Here is a 24111-nt window from a genome sequence, read left to right on the forward strand (position 1 = left end):
TGTCGCTTGCGTGCCCGGCAGGGTCAAAACAATACCCCATCAGACTTTTACGGCTGAGGGGGGGAAACGTTCAGGGTCCAAAATCACCAAAATGTGCAAGAGGGAGGTTTTAACGCCTCAGATTGCTACATTAGGTGTTAAGAGTCCAGTCAGGGCAGAAACACAAAAGTGCACCAACGTGAGACTGTAAGACGTGGACCGTTGCTGAAGACACAGGACTCTAAATGGGGGAAGTGACCCAGAAGTAGCTCTTCAGATTCTCTAAATATGAAAAGAAGGTGTTTTAGTGCTTCTTTCATTCTCCTTTAGGACGAAATACACTGAACCACCCTTGAAAGGAACAAGGAACCAGGATAACACAGCCCCCACCAGGGGTTCATTACCTGGGACTTTCCATCAGTTCTAGACCCAAAGAAGCATCTTGAGAGGTGAAACATCTTCAAATAAACCTAAAAAAGCCTATTTGCCTTCTTTTAAACTCTAAAGATGACACACAATTCACAGAGACACACAAATAGTACAGCTCATGTAAATGTTAACCGAGCGTTATGAGAGGTGAACTCTGAACGGTACACTGCTGTGATAAAAATCGGACTTTCATGAAGTCGTTCACCTGAATGAAGAAGCTCTAAACAAAAACGATGAGCTGCGTGAAAATAAAAAAGTGAATTTCAGGCTTAAAGCAATTCACTTTGCATTTGTTAGGTCCTCAGTTTGATCGCTGCCATCTTGTAGCCTCATTTATTAATTTTACAGCCTTAATGAAAGGCAGGAGTTACCCTGGATAACGATAGTTGCTCATCCTGTCCACGCCTAATTTCAATACAACCACCTCCTCTGTTCCTAGACAACTAAACCTTGTGTCCAAAAACATACAAGCGAGAAAAGTGACTGAATGAAATGAAGAAACACCAGCACTAAATACCACCACCCTCGCAACAGAGTTTTAACATTCCTATGCAGCAGTCAATCAGGTGCTGGCTCCCAAACTGGCAGTCAGTGATGAAAACTTTGAAAACCCCTGCTGTAAAAAGATGACCTGTGGGCGGGCCTATTTGGAAAAGATGGCTTTACTGGCAGGAAGAGAAGTGGCAGCGAACCACCAGGCAAAACACCAGAGTTTGGACAGACGCAGATGGAAGTAGAGGAGAGAGTAGAAATCGAATAAAAACAAGGCAGACTGCATATTTAGTACAGAACTGGAGGTGGGGATTAGGGCTGGGCTATATCATACCGTTCACGGTAATACCGGTGTAATGTTGGGCAACGATAAGAAAATGAAATATCGCGATAGAAACGCGCATGCGCAGTGCCTTTGTTTACATACGCACATGGCGGCGACGCAGAATGAGAGCGAAAGCGGATCGTTAACTGAAACGGATGAACCAGAATTGGTTTGTAAAAATGCTGCAACTTCAGTGGTGTGGAACTGGTTTAGCTTTCGTCCGTCAGATACACAACAAAGCACTATTTTTGGTAGAGCATGCTAGCGGGCCGTCGTTATTACCGTGTTTTTTAGAAAATACGGCACACTTAAAATCAATCCTTTGAGTTTTCTGAAAATCGACAGTGCCCCTTATAATCCCGTGTGCCTTAGGTATGAATTCTGGTTGCGTTTACTGACCTTGAAACGATTTTGTGGTACACGGCGCTCGAAAATCTGTCAAATGTTTTAGTGCGACTTTGCTAAGCTACGAACCCGCACCGCTTGATGGATTGTCGGAGCATTACGGCTATCGTAGTCAGGAGCCTCGCGGAGTGATACGTAGTGTGCTTCAACATAATATTACCGTATTGTGTGTGTATAAGCTCTTTTAAGTTTTGTGGATATTATACATGGTTATGCTGAGGATATGTCGGCCAATTTCCACTGGAAATGCCTTTTGGTTAAACTGTCCGCGAGGAATTTGCATTTGCACTGTTGAATTTTTATATAACTTTAATGCACTTAAAAAAAAAAAAAAAAAGCTGCTTGTTTAAGTGAAAATACATTGATGGTTTTTTTTGTTTGCACTAATAAAGTTGAGGAGTTGTAAAGCATTTTGTCTAGTGTCAATTATATCGTCAGTTATATCGTTATCGCAAATTTTCAAATGTATATATTTTGGGTCATATCGCCCTGCTCTAATGGGGATGGAGAAAAACAGGAATATATACTTATATCAGACTCATGTGTAGGTAAGCAGGTAATACTGCTATTATTAGAGCTGAAACAATCAGCTGATGAGCTGACTGATCAGAATACTAATCAACACAATCCATCCATTTAGTTTAACTGCTTATCCACTTCAGGGTCATAGCGAGGCCAGACCCTGGACAGGTCGCCACTGTTGGGCTGACACAGAGAGAACGCCACTCACACTTTAACTCACACCTGCAGCCAGAGTCACTAATTAACAAAACATCACTCCTGTCTTTGGACTCTGGGAGGAAGCTCGAGTACCTGCAGAGAACCCACACATCTACAGGGAGAACAGGGAATACAGCCGGCTGACTAGAACCCAGGACCCCACAGGACCACTGTGCTGTAATACATTCCACAGTAAAGCATAGCAGCATGTTTTAATTGGCTGAAAGATAATTTCAGCCAATTAAAACAATAATTAGTTAAACGAGGAACTAAATGGTACCAGGCTTTCCCGGCTCCTAAACTTACTATACATGTGACAACGAGCTCAACTACATTATTATTTAGTATTATGCATCTCTCTTGACCTAAAGGAAAATTCAAGCATTTCAATAATGTTAAACGTTTCTGATAAGTGTGGACCTTCTGGGTCATTTTATACCTGCACAGCAGAGATTCAGAAACGGGGCTAAACTCTGCATCAGGACAATCAGCACACAACTCTTCAATGTTTGGAAATACATTTTTCATTTTACTGCAAAGAGTTGGACTAGAAATGAGCACAGCAACAAGAAGGTGCTGGAGATAACAGTGAAGACTGTATGGCTGCAGTTTGTATGAGTAAAGATGCCCAAACATCCTGTTGAGGACAGTATGAAAAGCACCTGCAAGCACACACACACACACACACACACACACACACACACACACACACACACACACACAGCAGCTCTTCAGCTTTATCTTACACTGTAACCCAACTCCTCTGGTTTCTGGGAGAGGAGCCACTGAGTGTGTGTGTGACTGTGTGGAGGGGATATAATCGATGGGTCGCCATGTTCCCTTGTACTCGATTAAACATCAGCTTGTCATCTCCTCATTTCTCTGCAGCTCAGGATTAGAGCATGTACACACACCAACTTCTGTCCCTACTTATCTGAAGCTTTTAGCCAAGAGAAGAGCTTTTTTTGGACAGACCCACAAATGCAGCTCTTCTTCATTAATATTCTTTCAGTGCTTTGTGCTGCAGTGCGCTGCTGTAGTCAGAAACGCTGCGTTTAAAGCACAGGTACAGAAACATAACCACCGAGTGCGAACGTGCTGGTCAGGCAGCTGTTAAAAGTGTCCTGTTGGTATGAAAGTATAATCCACTTAACATGTGTAACTGTAATTTTAATCCACCGTACACCTTGTAACTGGATTATGTCATTTACACTCTGTTCCTTAATTCTGCTAGGGAGCTGCATGCCCCCGCGGTGGGAGCGACGACTCTCCAGGAAGAGGTGAAGTTGAGGAGGAGGGACGGCGCTGCCATCCCATCGATCAACGCGTTACAAAAGTGATAAAGCAAAAACATTTTCCCCTCCTGATACTGTTATCTCTCAGCAGAGAGGATCTCCTGGGCTTACAGCTCTGGTAGAAGCTGCTTTAACCACCAATGAGCTACATGCACCCAGTTTTGTCTTACCCTTGATTTAACTGTATGTTTGTGTTCAGCATCAACACACATGAAACATTCGAAACCTAAACGTTAGAGTCTTTTTTTTTTTTTTTTTATTTAAAATGCGTGAGTTGTACTGATGTCTAAAAATACAAATGGTCACCATCTTACCATCTACGTCTCTTAATGCCTAAATGAGTGATTTAGGCAGTAATTGAGGAACTAAAGGGAGATTAAAAAACCCATATATTCCACCTTTTTTTGGCTGATCTTAAGTGCTCTTGTTTCATCCAGCAGTGTCTTGGTTGAACTTTGCATGACTTACTCTCTTTTACCATGTGTGTAAGAAAGAGAAAGACTTAAAGGGAGGTAGGGGAAGGGGCAAAACAGCGAGGACAGAGAAAAGACGAGGAGAATCATATACAGTAAACACTGGACAGCCTGGTATCCCCGCTCCAAGTATCTAGATTTTGTCTTCACAGTTATTTGAACCATACCTGGCCTAGCCCCTTACCTTTCCTTGGAAAACCCTACATAGACCAAGCAACCCCTAACAACACAGCTACTGGGGCCAGTAGATGAGGTGTTTTGGGTGTGTCCTGGAGGGGATCTGGGGACAGAGCCAAAACACGATGGAAGGACTTTGTCTCTCAGAGAGCTTGGGATCGCATCAGTGTCCCGCAGGAAAGGTCAGGACGTCACTGCTCAGACTAGCAGCAGAAACTGAAATCAGTGGAATCAGAGGAGTTTGTGTGTTATGTATCTGTGTGATAAATAGTGAAGCTAAATGAAAATAAAACTGAAGTTGTCATTTTTGGCAACTTCAATCACATCGATAGCACTCTGGGCCCCCTTTCCTCCTGCTGTAAAACACATGTAAAAAACCTCGGTGTCTACATTGATGGTTCTTTTAAATTGAATAAGCAGGTGAGTGCAGTAGTTCAGTCCTGCTTCTTTCAGTTAAGACAGCTAGCCAAGGTAAAGCCATACCTCCCGGCTAACGTCTTTGAACGTGTTATTCACCTTTTCCTTACTTGCAGATTGGACTACTGCAATTCATTGTATTTTGGTCTAGACCAGGCCATCATCCATCGTCTTCAGATGGTCCAAAATGCTTTTAGCTTCTTTACACTGGCTTCCTGTCTCCTACAATTTAAACTTTTACTTTTTGTTTTTAAGTCACTTAACGCCCGAGCCCCTCCTTACCTGTCTGGGCTCCTCTCTGCTTATGCTCCAGGAAAAACCATGAGGTCTAGCTCAAAATTAATGCTGTCCATCCCACAGACTAATCTCAAATCTCGTGGTGATAGAGCCTTCTCCGTGGCAGGTCCCAGACTTTGGAATAGTCTCCCCCTAAATATTAGATCTGCACAAACACTTGAGCAATTTAAATCACAATCGCTGTTTGAAATGTGCTATATAAATAAACTTGACCTTGACCTTAAAATAAGTCAGAAGCCAAGTACTAATGAAAGGTCACAGCTACTAAACTAATGATGCAGAATTAAGATTATTCCAGTGCACAGTAGCTTGAAAAGCAACATTATTAAACTTGGATGTTGATAGAAAAACGTGAACCTTGCAGAAATACTGATGTTCGCAAAAAAGTAAAAGACAACTTTTAAGTTTTAAGCACAATTTGCTCAGGTTTGTGAATTTACTCTCACATCTGATTTTTCTGCAGAGCAATCTGGTGAGCATTAATTTAGCACAAAAAAAACAAACGAACAAAAAAAAAAAAAAAAAACCTTAAAGAAATCCTCCACATTAGCAGTGAAGCGATGATATCTCCTTAAGGAGCAGAAAGAGTTTGACAGCTTTAAGGTTTGTTTGGAGGTCAAATTAAAATGAGGCAGCGCCGTGACTTTGTGAAATCTGAATCTGAAAGCAGATGAAGGAGGAAGGTTCCTCCTCGTTACTCACATGATGCACACAACTCCTCGAGGCACCTTGAAATCAAAGCTGTGTCTCTGCACCACTGCTGCTGTGGTGATTTATGCATTTCTTCCAAAGCCACAGGTTCACACACACATGCGCACTAATTAAAACTGGACTTTGACACGCTGAGTGAATCGCATATCTCTTGACATTACCGGTAACACACACACATGCACACACACACGGCTGATTACCCTGCTACACCGATGGGTCACAGCAAAGCAGTTGACTGTTGCTATGGCTCATATAGAGATGAGGAGGAGGGAGGCGGTATGATGAGGTGGTGGGCACAGACTCCGACAACAAAAAGGGGGGAAAAAAAAAAAAAAAAAAAAAAATGTTTGTGTGTGGCACTTGCCTCGGAAAAAGAAGAGCAGCAACCTTGGTTGTCTCTTCATCCATGCTTTTAGGGCAGAAGTGGCCAGATTGATAACAAGAATCGATGGAGGCTTTGATTTTCCAGCCTGATTTGCACGAGTCATTATTCAGGTGCGGCACAAAGATGGAGAGGAAGATGGATGCTGCAGAGAACTGCAGCTTGGGGGCCACGCCTGCTCTCTGACAGACAGCTTTCTATACCGGGCTCACTTCTCCTTCACTCTGTTGTCCATACAAAGAAGACACCCGAGCCACAAACACGGGCGCATTCAGTAGTAACAGGTAACATTTCTCTCCACACACGGCTAACTTCACTGAATATGAAGCCAGAAGGTGAAATTCCACCCACAGATGCTGCTAAAAATCTGTGATAATGAAGGTGCGACGTAGCACAGCTACATCCTGCACCTCCGCCTTCAGCCACAGGCAAACTATGCTTCAGCTCAGTGGCATTTGGGCAAAAAAAAAAAAAAATAATAATAATAATAATAATTTGCAGTTTTGAAAGAAGAGACAAACAAACTGTAAAAGAGCAAGTGAGGCCTTCTGGGTTACGTGGATCCTGTGAGAACTGCGCTCTGGGTGGCTGCCGAGTTGTTTGTATGTGAATGACTTCAATGATTTGTAAGTGCACAAAGAGTTGGCTGAAACTGGTTTAAAAGCAGTGTGTTAGCATACTCAGTAACTGAGTAAGCCAAGTTCTACAATTCAGGTAATCTGTTGCAGAGCTACTATAGGTTCATATTTCATAGTTCCTGCTTGTTCTGAGCTAGATAGGTACAAGGTACAAGACTGTGTGAAGAACTACTTTTTAACTGTGAAAAAAACAAAAACAAAAAAAAAAAAACCTGCTCATCCCAGAATGCATTGCAGTTCTAGACATACGCAGACACTCACTCTGGATGAACTTCTTGAATTTGAACCTATTAATCATCCCGTTGTTGTATAATTGTTTTGTATATATTTTATCCTTGTTATCAATATAGCACAGTGCTTCATGCTCTACAGCAATCACCACTCTCGCCATTTCTGAAGTTTACAGTTTATTAAGCTACCCGTCTTCACAGGTAGAAACATTTCCATGGTAACAGAGACTTCCACCAATCACAGATGTGGTTTCAATTTAGGACTGTGGGCACAGTAGTTCTTTTCCGCGACTCCGGGGGGTGGGGGTGAGGGAGTCTGCTTTGGATGATTAAAATATTATGACTCTTAATCAAAATCCCTATGTGGAATCTCAATGGGATTATTACCTCACTGCATGCTGGACTATTTGTGAGCAGCAAGATTTCAGAAGTCCAGAAGAGGTATTAACTTTTCTCAATCATGTAGACATCCAAGTATCAAACAAACCAGATACACCAAAACCTCACATAAAGGTTGGGATGACCATTGAGAAAGACTAAGCTCGTTCACATCAAACCTGCGTTTCAGGTAAAGCCAGTACACTCAGATGTAAATGTACAGTAGGTCCGTCAGGACGATGTAAATTACATGTGCAAGCTAATTTAAAAAAAAAAAAAAAAAAAAAAAAAAAAAAAAAAAAAAAAATGTATTGAAAGTTTTATTTATTTGTGACTCAAAAATACTTAAATGACTTTGCTAAGCAGGTCGCCCTGATAATAACAGACCTACATGCACGGGCAGAGCTTCGCCCCATGCAGTAGCTGAATCAAAAGCTAAATTAGCTCATATATCAAAAGTTTTACAATTCAATCAAAAATTAAATGCATAAAAACACGAGCTGTGTTGTGAGTAGTTTCATGATGTTGAGCTGACTCATCACAGTCAGTCTTTGAGTGGTGCTGCAGTCTTTTCTCACTCGTTGCATTTAACAGTGCACCAACAGCATTTGTCCACTTCCAAAAACTGATCGTTAGTTTATATAATTCATTAATTAATTAGTAATTAATTAAGACTTCACAGTAGAATGGAACAATGTCAGACTCTGCACTGTGGGTCTGCTGAAGCTGATTATGGATAAAACTGAAACGTGTCCGTGTTGAGTTAATGTGAACAGCCTCTGGATCAGATGTGTGTGGTGTAGAAGCGACTGATGTAACCGTCTCAAAGGAAACAGGGTCATATAAAACATTTTAGATGTTGTTTGTAGCATCTTTTCAGAGCCTGATGGTTTATGTTCATAATTAGGGCTGAGCATTTAATCTGTTTTCACCTTCAATTACAACTTTGGTTCCCAATGATTTACAGATTACTGTGATCCCAATGATTTACTGATCATCAAACCTGTTGCCATAACAACAAGCCAATGTTTGTATACACTACGGTTTTGTGACTGTAACCATTGCGTTACACTGACACAGTTTTCCTACCATTTTTGTGTCTTTTAAAAGCCAATTTCATTCCGTGCTGTTATAACAGTCACCAAATTCAATTTGTTTTTATCTTTCAGCAAAGACAAAGTACCTTAATCTTTGACACAGTTTGCCAATTCTTCTGCCAAGCGCATCTCTATTAAGCATCTAAACATAATGACACGGTGAGTTAGCGTGGGATCACTGGTTTCATTTTCATCAACGCCACTGATTAAAATCTCATAGGACTCAGAAAAAACATTATGATAAATTTCCACTCATTTTACATTTATGTAAATATTTTGTGATGTCCTCCTAATGAAGTAGCCGCAGACATAGCATTAGCTAATGTCCTGCTCCACCACGTTGTCTACCAATCAAAAGGTTGATAGTTCAATCCCCATGTCGAAGTATCCTTGGGTAAGATGCTGAACCCCGAGTTGCCCCTGATGCATCCATCAGAGTGTGGGTATGTGAATCTTAGGCTTGTATGAATGCATGCGATTGTGCGTGAATGAGGCTTATAATAACTTTGTGAATGTGTTAAAAGTTAAAACAGCACTGCAGACATTAACTTGACAGCTGGCGTATGTAAAGGGGCTATGAAAAGAATTCTAATAATAACTGTGATACACACTAACTAACTGCTAAACACTACACAGGCTGCTACTAATTCAGCACTAATTACAATACCGTTAAGAGACCCTTTATAATAATAATAATAATAATAATAATAATAATAATAATAATAATAATAATAATAATAATAATAATAGTAGATTGGATTTATATAGCGCTTTTCAAGGCACCCAAAGCGCTTTACAATACCACTATTCATTCACTCTCACATTCACACACTGGTGGAGGCAGCTACGGTTGTAGCCACAGCTGCCCTGGGGCAGACTGACAGAAGCGAGGCTGCCATATCGCGCCATCGGCCCCTCTGGCCAACACCAGTAGGCGGTAGGGTAAAGTGTCTTGCCCAAGGACACAACGACCAGGACAGAGAGCCCGGGGATCGAACCGGCGACCTTCCGGTTACAGATACACTTCCCCCTGAGCCACGGTCGCCCCCTTTGAACTTGTGTGGGTTGGTTTGTGCACATTAAAGCCTCTCGCTCTCACACTAGTCTGAAGAACTGCTGTCACAGCTTTGTGATTGGCTGTCTGATGCTGCACAATGAGGTTCTCACATCAGACACTGATTCTGCAAGGATGGTGATCTTAAAATAAAGTAAATACAGTAATCCTGAGTTTATTTAAAAGTGATGAAGCAAAAAAAACAAAAAACAAAAAAACAACAAAACAAAACAGATCAATGATTAGTCTTTGCAGTTTTGTTTATAAGGCAATAAACTGCATCACCAATAAATCCTCACACCCTGATAACCCTTCTTGCTGCTGCAGGACAGCCTAGCTGAAGCCTATTGATTTGGACACAGGAAGGGTGCACGGCTCTATTAAAAACAGAGAAGGCACAAATCCTTTTACCGATGAAGACCACAGGGGATCGACAGAAGGACTAATAGCACAGTATCTATTATAGAGCAATCTCCTTGCTGTGTAATTTGAGAGATGAAACAAAAAAAAAAAAAAAAACCAACAAGGAGCACTAAGAGCCGCAAGACAGAGCGCTGTACTGTATATCAGCAGGGAAATGAGTAGCAAAAAGAAAAAGAAGAAAATGCAGTCACAAAAAGGTGGAGAATAGAAGATGGAGACAGGAAGAAGGTGGTGGAGGATACTCGAGAGTCAATCATTAAGACAAAGAAATGGATGTGGGGAAAAAGAAGGAAAAAAAAACGTCAGGAGAGAAGATGCCGAAGGGGAGGAGGGCGCAAGGAGCTGGAGACAGGGTGTGACGGGGAGAAAATGAGGATGAGCTGTGAACGTGGTACAGACGAGAAAGCAGCCAGCCCAACAAGTGGGAGATCGAGACAAGTCCCAGGAGAGAGACAGAGAGTGAGGAAACCAGAAAAAGCAGGAGCCAGAAATAGACAAGAGTGCAGCAAAAACAGCAGATAGTAAAATGGAAATACAAAGGGGAAGAGCGAGCGGGAGAAAGTAGACTGTCTCCCCACTGGGCAGGACCAACACTGCAGAGGAAAACAGGGAGGATGGGAAGATGAAGGAGGGAGAGAGAGTGAGGAGGAGGAGGTGGAAAGGAGGCTGGCTCCTTAAGCAAGGCAAGTCACCTCAGAGTGCAGCTATTCCTGTGTGTGTGTGTGTGTGTGTGTGTGTGTGTGTGTGTGTGTGTGTGTGTGTGTGTGTGTGTGTGTGTGTGTGTGTGTGTGTGTGTGTGTGTGTGTGTGTGTGTGTGTTCCATTATCCCATCCAGTCAGCACCACATTACATCAACAGTCTCTAACACGTCTCTGTCAGGACGCTGGCTACGGCTGTATGAAGGAAAAGAAATATCAATACAAAATTTAAACAAAAATAATAAAGAGCGAACAGGTCCAAAACATATTAAAAATGTAAAGAAAATAGTGTGGTAGTCTAAAAACTAGACTAAAATTACTCTGACTTTTATTACAAACCCTTGAAGTGGACCTTTGGTGTATATTTCCAGGAGGTTTCTTGGACTCAGTAAGAGTAGCTTTGCATGATTCACAAATCAAAATACTCCTCATTCGTCTTATTTTGAGCCTTTTAGAACAAACCCTTTTAGCTTCTCTGCCTTTACAGTCTGTCTCCATAATCAGCCCTCACATCACTGATTGGCTGGCCCTCATGAAACAGAACGTTTGGTGGGTATGAGGACATCCACTCTTGACATCATACATATAAAAAAAAAAAATAAAAGAATTTAAAAAGTCTGAGCTTTTAGCGCATAGTTGAACACGCACTAATAATTAAACTACTTCGTATCAATATGAGTAACCATACAAGTGAGGCTGAAATCAGAGAGAAGCACATTAGCTCTACCTTAAAAAAAAGAAAGAAATGAGTCACAATAACAAGCGCTGCAGTGAACATGACGTTATTCTGTCCATTTAACTGCGTCAGAGCATGTAAACACCAGATTATATGAAAATCACATCCCACAACAGCTGATTTTATTCAGAATGAAAAAGCTGTGAATGCAGCTGCTGTTAATGAGAAGGTGGAGAAGGTGAAGGAGGTGGGGGGAGGTGGGGGAGATGAGGAGAACGCAGGGGAGCGAGAGAAATGAAGAAGGGTGGGATGGAGATAAAGACACGTTTGAGAAAAAAAAAACAACAAAAAAAAAAACTCTCAGACACAACAGGCACCTTTTATCCTTTAAAATCATCAGTTCTGATGATTTAATGTCTAAATGAACACTTAAGTCACTTTTCTGTAAAAGCTTGAACGACAAGTCTGACAAGTCGTGATGAGGAACACTCATGTTTCACTTTCAAGTTTCAACGCGGTGCTGACAACAGTGGAATTAATGCAGGGATTAAGGTTCCTGTCTGCGCTCGTCTCTCGTGCAAGCATGTCTGCTCACTGTAGACACGGCAGACAGGAAACAAAATTCATCTCCCGGGTTACAGTAAGAAAACCGTGACCTCATACATTACACATCAGTTGGTGTTCTATGCATCTGTTAACCAAGCAGGAGAGAAGGCTAACGTTAGCCCCACTCAAACTAATCTGAGATCAGACTTCAGTTAAAACCGAATGTAACCAACGGCTTAAACTGTTCTTTGATTTACACCATATTAGTACAGACAGTGTTTAACCTCATCCATTAGACTCTACTCAGGTTTGACTGTTTCATGACTTTAGACTAGTGAGCTAGTCTGATTTTACTCCCTGTCCTGGTCGTGGGCAGGTCTGAATACCTGCTGGACATCTAGTTTAACCAGCTCGGTCTGACAACATCTCAGTGAAAATGAAGTTTAATGTAGGCTGTGTCAGAATAAACTGGCACTGCACCAGAGCAATGTGTAACCAAATTCCCAACAGGCAGCATGGACTTTAACCAGCAGGAACAGATGGCTGCTGGTGCCACGATTAGCCAAACTCTGCAAATTAACACAGCACCAGTGTTTACCCACATTTTAAAAGGTTGATTTAAAAAAAAAAAAAAACTAAATTGCCCAAACCCTCATACAGTCTGTAACAACTTGGATGTAGCTTAAATGGAAGGAGGATAACAGAGCAAGATGATCCATGAGGCCTGAAGTCTTCAGAGAGCACAGCAGATTCACAGCTTGTCCCGTCCATTTCACACTTTAACAACAAAAGCCATGACCCCCGAGGAGGAGGTCTAAAAGGTGAAAAAGAAAAACATCAGACATATCCTTCCTTTACCTGCTGAGCAGCTTCATCACAACCTACCTAGACATCCTCCATGTCTGTCTGCATTTTCATGATTGCTCTGATGGATAAGACAACAAAGCAAAGTCACCGCACATTTAGCAGCATCGTAGTCGTGTGCTGTCTAGAGCACCATCAAATGCTGTCAAATCAATAAACTATCACACACTCAGTACAGCATGAGCTGCACTCGCTGCTCGTGTGTTTATGGGTAATTGATGGTTGAAAACAGCAGCCGAGGAGTCCTCAAAGTTATTGCTTCGTGTCTATTTATTTTTGACGTTTCGGCGCAATAGTACACGGACTGATTTGCATTTTATTTAAAACTGGTTAGAAGTTTTTCCCATTTTCTTCCCCCTCTTATCATACAGTTAAGTTGTCTTTCCTTCAGCATGCGCAGCACTTTGTTCATTTTAAAATGTGCTTATGAATAAACGTAATAAACTTAAACTACTTTAGTGTAACAGCAACGCACAAAATGACAGTTTCAAAGAAAAAAAATGAGAAGTTTCTGCTCTATTTTTCTTCGAACAATTCAAACAAGACAGCAAGTCGACTAAACATGATTTAATGTTGACGAGCAACATTTTCAGATTTTCTCATGATCCAATAAAAATAGGTCTAAACACTGCATAACTGTTCTAGTCGTGAAGCTTGTGTTTTACCAGTCAGAAACCATCTCCAAGAAGACAAATAAATAACTTTAACCTGAACATTTTCTTGAGGGATGAACACAAAACAGATGTTTGCATCCACTATTCACAGACTTTTGCAGCTACCTGATGCAGCATGTACAGTCAGCATTAAAGAAAAAGAACTTCATGCAATTTTAGGAGGATTTCTTCAGGTGTGATGAGCAGCTGCAGTGCAGCGCTGCAGCTGCTTCACTGTTCTTCGAGGAAGCGTACAGTACGGTGGCTGGTGCCCTGCCCCTCGTCTGTTTGTTTCCCTGCCTGGCACCTGCACAAACCATAACCAAGGCTCTGGGCTCCAAAGCACCGTTGGGCGGGCCTTGGCAACAGCTTCGTGTCCCAGATTACACCAACGTCTGCCAGCCTACCACGAGCACCTGCGGGAGGCTTCTGAGCAAACTCCACTGACGGGTGCATACAGTCATCTGATGGGTATTAGTGCTGAGCAGTGTGCGACATCCGAGTAGCTGTTTTGACAATCGGCAACACTCAGGTGACCTTTAAAAGACATAAGACCACAGCTCTGAAGGACTTAATCAAATTCTACTGATCCTACTTTTTTAATTTTTAAAAACAAAAACGTTTGATTAAATCCAACTTGAATTGCGGCAGGTTAAACACAGAGGAACTGGCAGGATAAATGATTTAGGTTTTAAACAAGCTGAGCAGACTAAACAAGTGGAGATAAGCAATGTGATTAATATCATCCGCTCAGTCCAGGCAGTAACTGTGTTTGCTGCTTTATCAACTAATCAAGCTTAATCAATAAGGACGACACACGCAGTCTGACACCACAGCGAAGTGAATGAACACTCAATTCTTCCTTTGTGTGTATTGTGATGTATTGCGCGATCGTCCTGCAGTCAAACTGGACTTAAAATATTTGTGTAATCCAACAGAGTGTCATTTTCGGCTATGTAAGAAACAAACAGGGAGGCATCCACACAAACCCCTTTCTGCACCCACAGGAGTCGTTGTCTGCTGGCCTGCTTAGGAAAGATGCAAATGTAAGACACTTTGCACTATCTCCACTTTTCAGACCCTTTAGTTAGAGCCATCCTTTATATACAGTCTATGAATGCAAGCCATGTTCTCGTTAGATAACTGAGCTACAAATGCACCACAAGTTTGGTAACTTGAATAAGCAGAGGTGAAGCCAAACACACACAGGCTGTCCATCGACCTGTCAGTCAGAGCAGCCACACCCCAGGAATAAAATTTCAAGCCTCTTCGTACAGCTGTTATAAAGTGATAGAACTGTGGTAAAGACTAGAACATGGACCCTCTCATTCAGACCTCCACCACTGGCGTCATTTTTAGCCACAAACATTACTGCTTGCTTGCCATGTAATGAGTGTTTGTATAATTTGTATCATTACATTGCTAATTCCCACCCCTAAAGCTAATCACACCTATTCTACTCAGTCAGATTACTCAGTGCATTTCTTGAAATACTGTCTTCAGTGATTAATTTACAGTCACTTTGTTTAGCCTCCACGTGTTTAACAGAAGAACCAGAAATAAAAAAAAATAAAAATACAGCCCGACCTCGTGTTTTAAACGCATTTCAGCAGTAAGATGATCTCTTCAAGTGCTCGGCAGCGCTGCAGCTAAAATGCTTTTGAAGAGGCGAGGGCTCGATGGGACTAAAAGCAATGTATGTGATCATGACCAGAAGATGGATAAGAGGTGAAAGAAAACCGTGTGGTGCAGTGGCCCGAGTGTAAATCAGCAGTCAGCCCACACGGGAAAGACATGTTTCTATTGTGTAGGTCAGCTGGGGGGGTTGACCACACTTGTGTAGCTGGATGGATGGGGGCAGGGTGGAGGGCCAGGTTGACAGATGGGAGTCACCCTGCGGTTACAGCATTCAGCTCTTCCTCCCACTTGAAATTTTGATGGATTTTTTCCCCCCCATTTGCTGCAAACAAGAGCAATAAACCTGTTGTTCACACAAGAATTTGTTAAACTATAAGCCTGAGAGACAAACAGACTGATGGCTTCCATCACTGTTTCCATGCTAAGGATAGCATACAGTGAATATAACTCCCGCCCTTGTAGGGGTGTTCATGATTTCCTAATAACAAAATAGTCATCTTATTATCAAAAAAACAAAACAAAAAACAAATAGCTTATGTAACCATGATTTCTCTTATACATTTGCATTTTCTTCCATCCAGCAACTAGTATGACGTAACACAAATCTGCTATAAACTAGCAGGAGTCAGATCAGCAGATCTTTTCCAGTGAGATCCAAAATTTTTAATTTTATTAATTACAAACTAAGCTCTACATGATCAGGCTTGAACCCATGCTAAACATGCTTGAATGTACTGTATGTTGGGATATGTACACTTATTCCTTTTTATGTACTTTGTTAAAAATTGCTATTCACTCAGGACCTGCACGATTTTTCAAAATTCCAGGTTTCACCAGACTGGCATGTTTTAACAGCACCACATAGCGACTGTGGTACAAGAAAAGTGGAGTTGTGGTACAAAACTGCAGAACTGTTCCCCCCGTAGACCAAACAGAAGAAACCTGCACAGACGGACTGCTACAGCTGCCAAAAGGTTCTGTGTGCAAGTCACAAGTCTACCAAAACTATTCAGTAATTTGAGAGCACTTTGAGTTGAAGGACAATCCAAAGAAAAGGTTCCCATATAAACGCAGCATCAAGCTTCCCTAAATAACTTGCTCAGCAGTGCCTTTAAAACAAACAGAAAAAAAGAAAAACCTTCCAGCACGATGAAAAGGCAAAAATAAATGCAGTAAGACCTGGAGTCTCCCTATTCACCGGGATTTATTTATGTCTATTGATCCAGAACTTCCTGTTTCAGTTGCAACATAACTATAATGGCTTAGCATAAGCGACAAAATGCTAATGTTTTATTTCCTCATTTCACCGTGGGGTCAAGCACTGCGAGCAGCCGAGTGGAATTTATTAATCACAAATCAGATCAGTCTGATTTGTATTCAGAGCAGTGAACCTTAATGAATGCATAATGCTGCTAACTCGAGGGCATTGTAATGGGCAAGAGCAGCGAAAGTGGGAGCTCATCATATGACAGCACGCCAAGAAAGCCCTGACAATTCAACTGACTCTGAGAGCAGAAGGTGGGATGAAACCATTCCCAGGGTACAGAAAAAGCCTGCACATTACCATAACAGCCACCTGGGACTAAACTGTCAGCATGTCTCATTTCCAGTCAACATTTTTATTTTTTTTTTAAATTCACTTTCTCATGGTGTAATTCACTATTTCAGTGAGGTTGGTCTGAGCATGATGGGCTGATGTTAATTAATGACCCATGACAAAAGTTCAGCACGCTGACTGGAAGTGGAAGCAGACTCCATCGTATGAAGTTTTAGCGCCACGAAAAGGGAAAGGCCGTTTCCTTCCTCAGAGAGAACAATTCCACCTACCTGAATTAAAAGTCACCAAAGATCAGAAAGCACAAGTTTTGGTTGGTGCTCTTGGATGGATACATCACATCCATTGCTTACATCTCCCAGAGCTGCTGGACTGCAGTTTGTTGGAATTTCCTGCTGATTTTCAGATTCAAGCACGTTCCTGAACATCCCAGCTCTGTTTGCTTGGTCAGGAGACCAAAAACTGTAATCGCCAGTAGAGTTTGTGTCTTCTGACATGTCCAGAGAGAGGGTCTTGGCGGAAACACTCAAAAAGCACCGCCTGGTGGTGGTGATGTGGTCAGGTATGTATAGTTGGTATATGGTGTCATAGGTTTGACAACACGGAAGATGAGGTCATCCATTATTTAGGTCAATTATTGCTATTGTTATGTTTTAGGACATAGGGTATTTTCTGCACTATGAGGCACTTAAAATCCTTTAATTTTCCTTATGTATGAATTCTGGTTGTGCTTACTGACCTCGAACCGATTTTATGTGGTACAAAAATCTGTCAGCAAATGTTTTAGTACGACTTTGGTAAGCTACGAAGCCGCACCGCTTGATGGACTGTTGGAGCTACCGTAACCAGGAGCCTCGCAGAGTAATCAGGGTCCAAAACTCCGTCCGCTTCAGGACCTGAAGTCAAACGAACACTGACGCATCTTTGAGAGTTAAAAACTGTCTAAATTCTTTCATCTGTAATAAAATGATCAGTGTTGCTGCTTTACCAGGTGTAACAATTAAGTTTAACATCCAGGCATCCATGAAAACAGAATTTATTAAATTTAACGGAGTTAAAAGTTAGCAGGAAGTTAGCTCGCTAGTTTCCACCTAAACATGATATACCATGTCCTGACTGAGAGATTTCTGAAAAACTTAAAACATACAGCTCTGCTATCACTTACAGCATAAATGAAGACCGAAAACTAAACAGCAGTGGCTTTTTAGGGTTACTGAAGTTGGGCTAACAAACACAGTGAAGCTAGAAGATGAACGCTAACTTTTTTCCACTTGATCCAATGGTTGGGGACAAATGCAATCGCATGGCAGGATGCTGTAAACTTCAGTCAGGAGAACAACTGAGATAATCCATCCACAATACGAGGTTAGTGATTAATATACTGCAACAACATGGGAATAGAGCAGCTGCGAGAGAATTCCACATTAATCAATCAATGGTACGGAAGTGGAGGAAGCAAGAAGAATGAGTTTAGTAAAGTTTGACTTATCTGACCGTTTTGTTTCACTTAATGCCCCTTATAATCCTGTGCGCCTTATGGCCCGAAAAATACGGTAATTTAACATCTGTGAGTGATACATAAACTGACAATCACATAAAAGTAATCATAAATTAAATCATATAACAACAGTTGTTTTTCTTGTGCGATTTAATGGTTTTATTGGCTTGACATAGCACAACAACTCAAAGTTTATGGCGTCGAGAGCTGCTAACGCTCTGACCGCTGCTAACGCTCTGACCGCTGCTAACGCTCCGACCGCTGCTAACGCTCCGACCGCTGCTAACGCTCCGACCGCGACAACCTCTTTAACATCAGCAGCACAGCTTCTCATATTGTCCCCACCCTTCACCATATCAGATATCGGGCAGGCTTAAAAGTAAACACGGATGTTCTCAGATGTTTAGCGCAGCCGTCTGCTTTTACTGTTCCGTTATCTTTACTTCCTTTACTCTGCTCGTGACAAATGCAGTGAAACAGAGAGCAGAGGAGAGGAGCGAAACTGCAAATGGCTGCAAAATCCAGTAAAGCCATACAGTGAGCTGAAATGAAACAGACCATAAATTAAGTAGATAACAAATAAAACGCGTCTGTTCTTTTTATTTTTTAGTTTCATGTGTAAATGGGGCCCTATGGCAAGTAAAAGGGAAACATCCCCCCCCCCAAATAGCTATTTAAATGTACACTGATGTCGCTGGTGCATTTTTAAATAAACAAAGTAACACCGAACATGTCGTACACGATGCATGTTCACACCACAAGCTCAGCAAGCTTGCCGTTTCATTTTCACTGTCCCTTCCTCGATGTGCGTTATACTAAAAAAAAAAAATCAATGGGACCGTGTTGTAACGTCAGTCAGGAGGGTGACCACAATGCCCAGATAGAGTTTTTAAAGAGTCTGCAACATGCAGATAAGCTCATAGTCGTTGATAGTTTTTTATATCAAAAGTAATACCAGTGGCGTACGAGGCTGCTCGATGGGGCACCACGCCTGCTGACAAATCTTCATTAAACTGACCACTTTGTTTAATCTCATACTGTTTCTGGCAACACTACGGTTGTGTACATTTTAAATCTTTGCGAGGCTTCCTCGCTGTGCAAGCAGAGAGTTTAGCATTTCAATCATTTTAACTTTGAACGGTTTCACTTTCATGCGCTAAAATGAAGCAACAAAGAAACTACATTAGACTGATCGCCTTGTATCATTTAGAGTTTGCACATAATGGTCGCAATGTCCAAAATCCTATTTTGCTGTGAAAATGTCTGCTTTATGAAACCCGAGAGTAACTCTAAGCATCACTTTTCTCTCCAATGATCGCTCCTAAGAGAAAACGTGAAGTGAAAATGAGGTGCAGCCTGCAGAAAAAAATAAATAAATAAAAAGTTGAAATTTTGTGCAAACAGCACCTTGAAGATGTGCAACTTTGCATACTGCAGGATGTGATCATGAATGATTGATTAGGATGTAAAACTGTACTCTCAGGATTTATGCAAAATGAGCTTGCTGAGACTGGGCGTGCAGATAAGCACAGGAGAAATCACGAATACGACACACAATGAAACCCATACATGTGCACATCGACACAGAGGACATGGTGCTGCGTAAACATCAGCGTCATTGTTTAAGGGGCGCGTCGTTCTGCCTTTGTTCTGACTGAGGTCTGAATGACACTCAGACCAGAACTTTTCTCATTTAACTGGAAAGACAAAGCAAGGCAGCGCTGGGCTCTAAAATAGGCTTCTTCTGGTCACATCCTGTCTCTGAAATGAGTCTGTGTGAGCTCGTTCCAGGCCTGTCCTCCTTTAAACTCTGTGACCCTTTTCCACAAAGCCCAGGAGAACCCCAGAGAAGCTTAGAGGATGCACAGAACAACAGGTTTGCAAAGTCTGCACCTGCTAAAACGTCCTCATTATCTGGTGGTAAAATGGTAAAACTGCACAAAGATGTACGCAGCAATTTACATGTCTAACTGAACTGAAGCTGACAAGAGGTTTTAGAAGGCTGAGACTGTAGTTTATACCGATGCAGGTCAGCGACTTTCTGTACCAACATCACATATGTACTGTCCAGATTCGACTGAATTCAAGGTCTGATGCTGAAGCGCTCCACGCTGCTGTTCCTCGAGGCTGGCTCCAAAATCCAGTCACTACAGACTTCCATGTTAAAATGTTCAAATTTACAGCATTAAAAAGCATGTTAACCGCCCAGGAGAAAAATGGTTTTAATCTCTGATTTTTTTTTAATAATTCATCCATTTGAATGCTGGAGTTAAGAACGGTGCACAGTGAGGTGAAGAAGAGCATACAGGCAGGGTGGAGTGGGTGGAGACGAGTGTCGCAGGTGATTTGTGACAGAAGAATAGTGGCTAAAGCAAAAGGGAAGGTTTCAAAGATGGCTGTGAGGAGAAAAATAAAGGGAGTCAACCTGGAAGTGGCAGAGTTCAAGATGCTCAGAAGAAATAAGGCTATCAGAGGGATGGCTCTGGTTACGGTTTTGGAGAAGAGGTTAGAGAGGCAGGGCTGAGATGGTTGGACCATGTGCAGAGGAGGGATAGTGGATATATATGACAAAGGATGTTGAGGAGGTTTCATGGATGTAGTGAAGGAGGACATGCAGAGGGCTGATGAGACAGAAGAGGATGCTAGGGATAGAGTGTGATGGAGGCAGATGTGAAGACCCTTAAAGGGAGCAGCTGAAAGAAGAAGAAGAAAGGATGCTAGAGTTCAGGGCGTGGCCACTTAGACAAATACAGGCAGCAGCTGACTGCACCAGACAGTCAAAGTGTTACGGACCATTTAGATTCCTCTGGTCAATTTTTGTAGAGCTTAAAATCTGAGTGTCTGGCACTGTTACCAGCATTCATGCTTTTGTGTGGTACTCTGTTAATTATTATGAGTGAGAAAAAGGAAAAAAAAGAAAAAAAATCAATACAGCATAGTGTCAGTGTATTTTTGCATTGTTATATTGTTTCGATACAGGGGCGCCAAATATGAATATTTCATTAAATAAATACATTAAATACAAATACTTTGGGAATATTACGACCCAGGGGGTTCAACCTACCTGATGGGTGGCAATCTTTCTACAAGCTGTTGCAGTCTGATTTGGACTGACTGCAATCACTCAGAGAAATCGCCAGAGGTTTGCAAATATTTGCTGTCTACTTTATAAATGCAGACTTTAAACTTCAAAACAAATGAATGGCGTCCAGGAGTCTAAATCTATATTTCATACCTCAATAGCCTTCAGAATTTTAATCAATCACCTTGATATCTCAGTTAAAAGGTATTGATTCATATTGGTTGCACTCCACATAATCGCCCCAGTGTTGACCATACTGGTAGTATCAACAAACTACTGATCAACAATGACAGCTGAATTTTTAACATACAGGTTCACAGTGTCCAACCACCACCAACGAGTGATGTAATTAATTAAAGTTAAAATAATGTCAACTGTACTATTTGGGATGCAAGAGTCTAAATTCTTGGGTGCTGGTTTAGCTCATGGGTAAAGCACCTGACCCATATCAAATCTGCCTGAGGACATTTGCACAGTCTTCCCTGATCTTTGTACCCTTTTTGTACCCTCTTCACTTAACAGCCCCTCCCAAAAAATATAACCTACACTAGGTTTAGTGTCCTTAAGGATGATCTGAAACTATGAATTAACCGAATCACCAGGCGCTGATGCCCAGACAGGGTGCTGCACCAAAAAGCTCTTTGTGATTGCTGTGGTCACTCGTCCTTTGCAGAGAAGACTGACTTCTTTATTCGCCAAGTGGCAGTGAAACTGAAGAGTGCAACACTTGTGTGTTAATAGCTAATGTTTGCCTTCAAAGTAAAGAGTTACGCCTTTTGAAACATGGTGGTTTCAGCAGTAAGGTACAACTCTTACATTAAAGGTGAGCAGTGTAAATTTCACTAGTGCTCAATGGTTTGTTGGCAAATACGGGCAAGTTGACACTTCCCATGCAAACTACAGGCGACTGCAGCAACCACAAGGAGGTTATTGGCGCAGCATACAGTTTGCAAAAGACAGCAACCTCCAGCAACCACTCTCCATCCGGTCTCTAGGTCTGTGTGAACTAATGCAAAAAACTAATTCAAATCTTCTTGGTAATGTTCCTGACATTTGAAACGACAGAGAAAATACAAAGCACAGTAATCAACAAGATTTGGATTCAAATGACTAAAAGGACACTACAGAACCCCAAGGCATGGAGGTAGATCGAGCAGATAATTGGGTGGAAGCAATTATTGTTAGTGTTAGATATGTAAAACCCTGCTATAGAGGAGCATTAGAAATTATCAGCCATAGACTATAAATTCTCAGTTCAGCACATCTGCACTATCAAAATTATATTAAAATATTAAAATGATGACCAGCAGCCATAAAAAAATTAAAATAAAATAAATAAAAAAAAAAAACTGCAAAAATATGCTCACAATGATGCAAAAGAAGCAGCACAAGTTTGGTTTCAATGTTCTGAACTAATTAAGGTAAATAATAAACGCAATGAAAAGTAAATGTGCTCTAAAGAAATTAAAAATTTCAAATTAAATCCCTGCTGTTCAACTAACTCATTAATTGTGACTGAGCTGGAAAACATCTGCAGCTGATAGAGGGGACAGGGCAACGATTACAGCCTCGTTCTCCTGGTCTGACCTCGGTGCTTGGGATCAGGTTCAACTCAGATATGTATGTTTATATAATAATAAGAGATCTTCTATCACACACAAAGCTTGGTCTCAGGCCAGGTCACACCCAGCTGAGGAGCTACACTGAGTCAAGGATGAGCTAATCAATAGGTGTAAGGTGTCTAAGCAGGGAGGTGCACATGACAGGACCTGTGCAAGCCCCTACCTGTCCGGTCAGTGGTGTGTGTGTGTTTGGTGTACTAGCAGCGAGCTGGCTGCAGTCAGGTGGATCAACCCTGCTCAGCCTGCCGGGACCAGCTGAAATACATGAGGCTACGAGCTAAACTGCTAGCTAGCTTGTGTGCTTGAATGCTAGCCAATTAGCGAGCTAGGCTGCAGGTTTTAGTCGGATGGATCAGGTGAAGCTGATGACTGCTTGGGTAACAAGTCCGCCGATCACCCCCCTCTCCAAAAAAACCACAACAGGCAGGTGAAACAAAGCAGTCCTGACGTCAGGCTGAGATAACCACCGACTGCCGGGGTAAACAGTAAGCACGTTAGCAGCTGTGTGGTACCTTTGTCTCCCTGATGTCCTGCTTCGCACCTTCGGGGTACCACTGGACGCGGACAAATCCCCTCCCGAGAGGCCGACTTGGGGTGTCCACGGCGCTCTCAGTGTCCGAACCGCACGGTACTCGTCCGCCTCCTCCACCGCCGCCGCCGTCTCCGCCTCTCCCTCCACCATCGTCGAGGTCCGAGTCTGAGTTAAAATCCTCCTCGCCGTGGATCATCCGTACGAGGCCAAACCGGACTGAGCCGCGATATCGTCCGGAGACCAGGTCGTGGGAGAAGAGCAGCCGCTGTGAGCCGTCCGCGGTGGGGGAGAGAGCCATGGAAGGAGGCTCGGAGCCCGGGCTGGCTACGGGAGAGGGGCCCGGTGTGGGTGATGATGCCGCTGCTGCTGCGTCTGTCTTGGCCGCTGCATCCGATGCTACGGGCTCCGCCATCGCCGCTGTTGTCAGGGAGCGATGCTGGAGCGCGAGGATGACGGTGGAATAAAAAAAAACTGTAACCTGGAAGCAGCGAAGCGCACGTGTTTACGTAGCTACGCGGGCTACGTAAGAAGCGCAGTGTGGCAGCGTCATCACGCAGTACCCGCTGTCACCACTGAGGGGCGCCGAGAGCCAGAAACAGGAGCCACCGAGAAAGACCGCAGGCTGTACGTAAAGTATGATTCGTAATCTGCTGATGGGAGACTCTCTAACTTACTCTAATTGTGTACATTTTTATTTTACGCCAATATTTTAATGGTTACATTTCGTTTTCTGCTGTAAATTACTAATATTTATTATTATAAATTTCATCATATTTAGCTATGTTTCCTTTTAAATTATATTTTCCTAAGTAACGATAGTTAAAA

The 24111-nt window shown here is 42.2% G+C and overlaps 1 protein-coding gene across 2 annotated transcripts in view; it reads right to left on the reverse strand.

Moving 5' to 3' along the window:
• The window catches only part of ube2o (ubiquitin-conjugating enzyme E2O), a 44721-nt gene extending 20900 nt beyond the window's left edge, over window positions 1-23821 (reverse strand). For both annotated transcript variants that reach the window (XM_040024745.1, XM_040024746.1), the window contains exon 1: window positions 23267-23821. In XM_040024745.1, the coding sequence (XP_039880679.1) occupies window positions 23267-23698 (432 nt within the window). In that variant the 5' untranslated portion in view covers window positions 23699-23821. The remainder of the gene's footprint in view (window positions 1-23266) is intronic.
• Between the last annotated feature and the right edge of the window lie 290 nt (window positions 23822-24111).

This window comes from Simochromis diagramma, unplaced genomic scaffold, assembly GCF_900408965.1.
Source record: "Simochromis diagramma unplaced genomic scaffold, fSimDia1.1 OVJJ01000302.1, whole genome shotgun sequence".
In the NCBI taxonomy this organism is placed as follows: Eukaryota; Metazoa; Chordata; class Actinopteri; order Cichliformes; family Cichlidae; genus Simochromis; species Simochromis diagramma.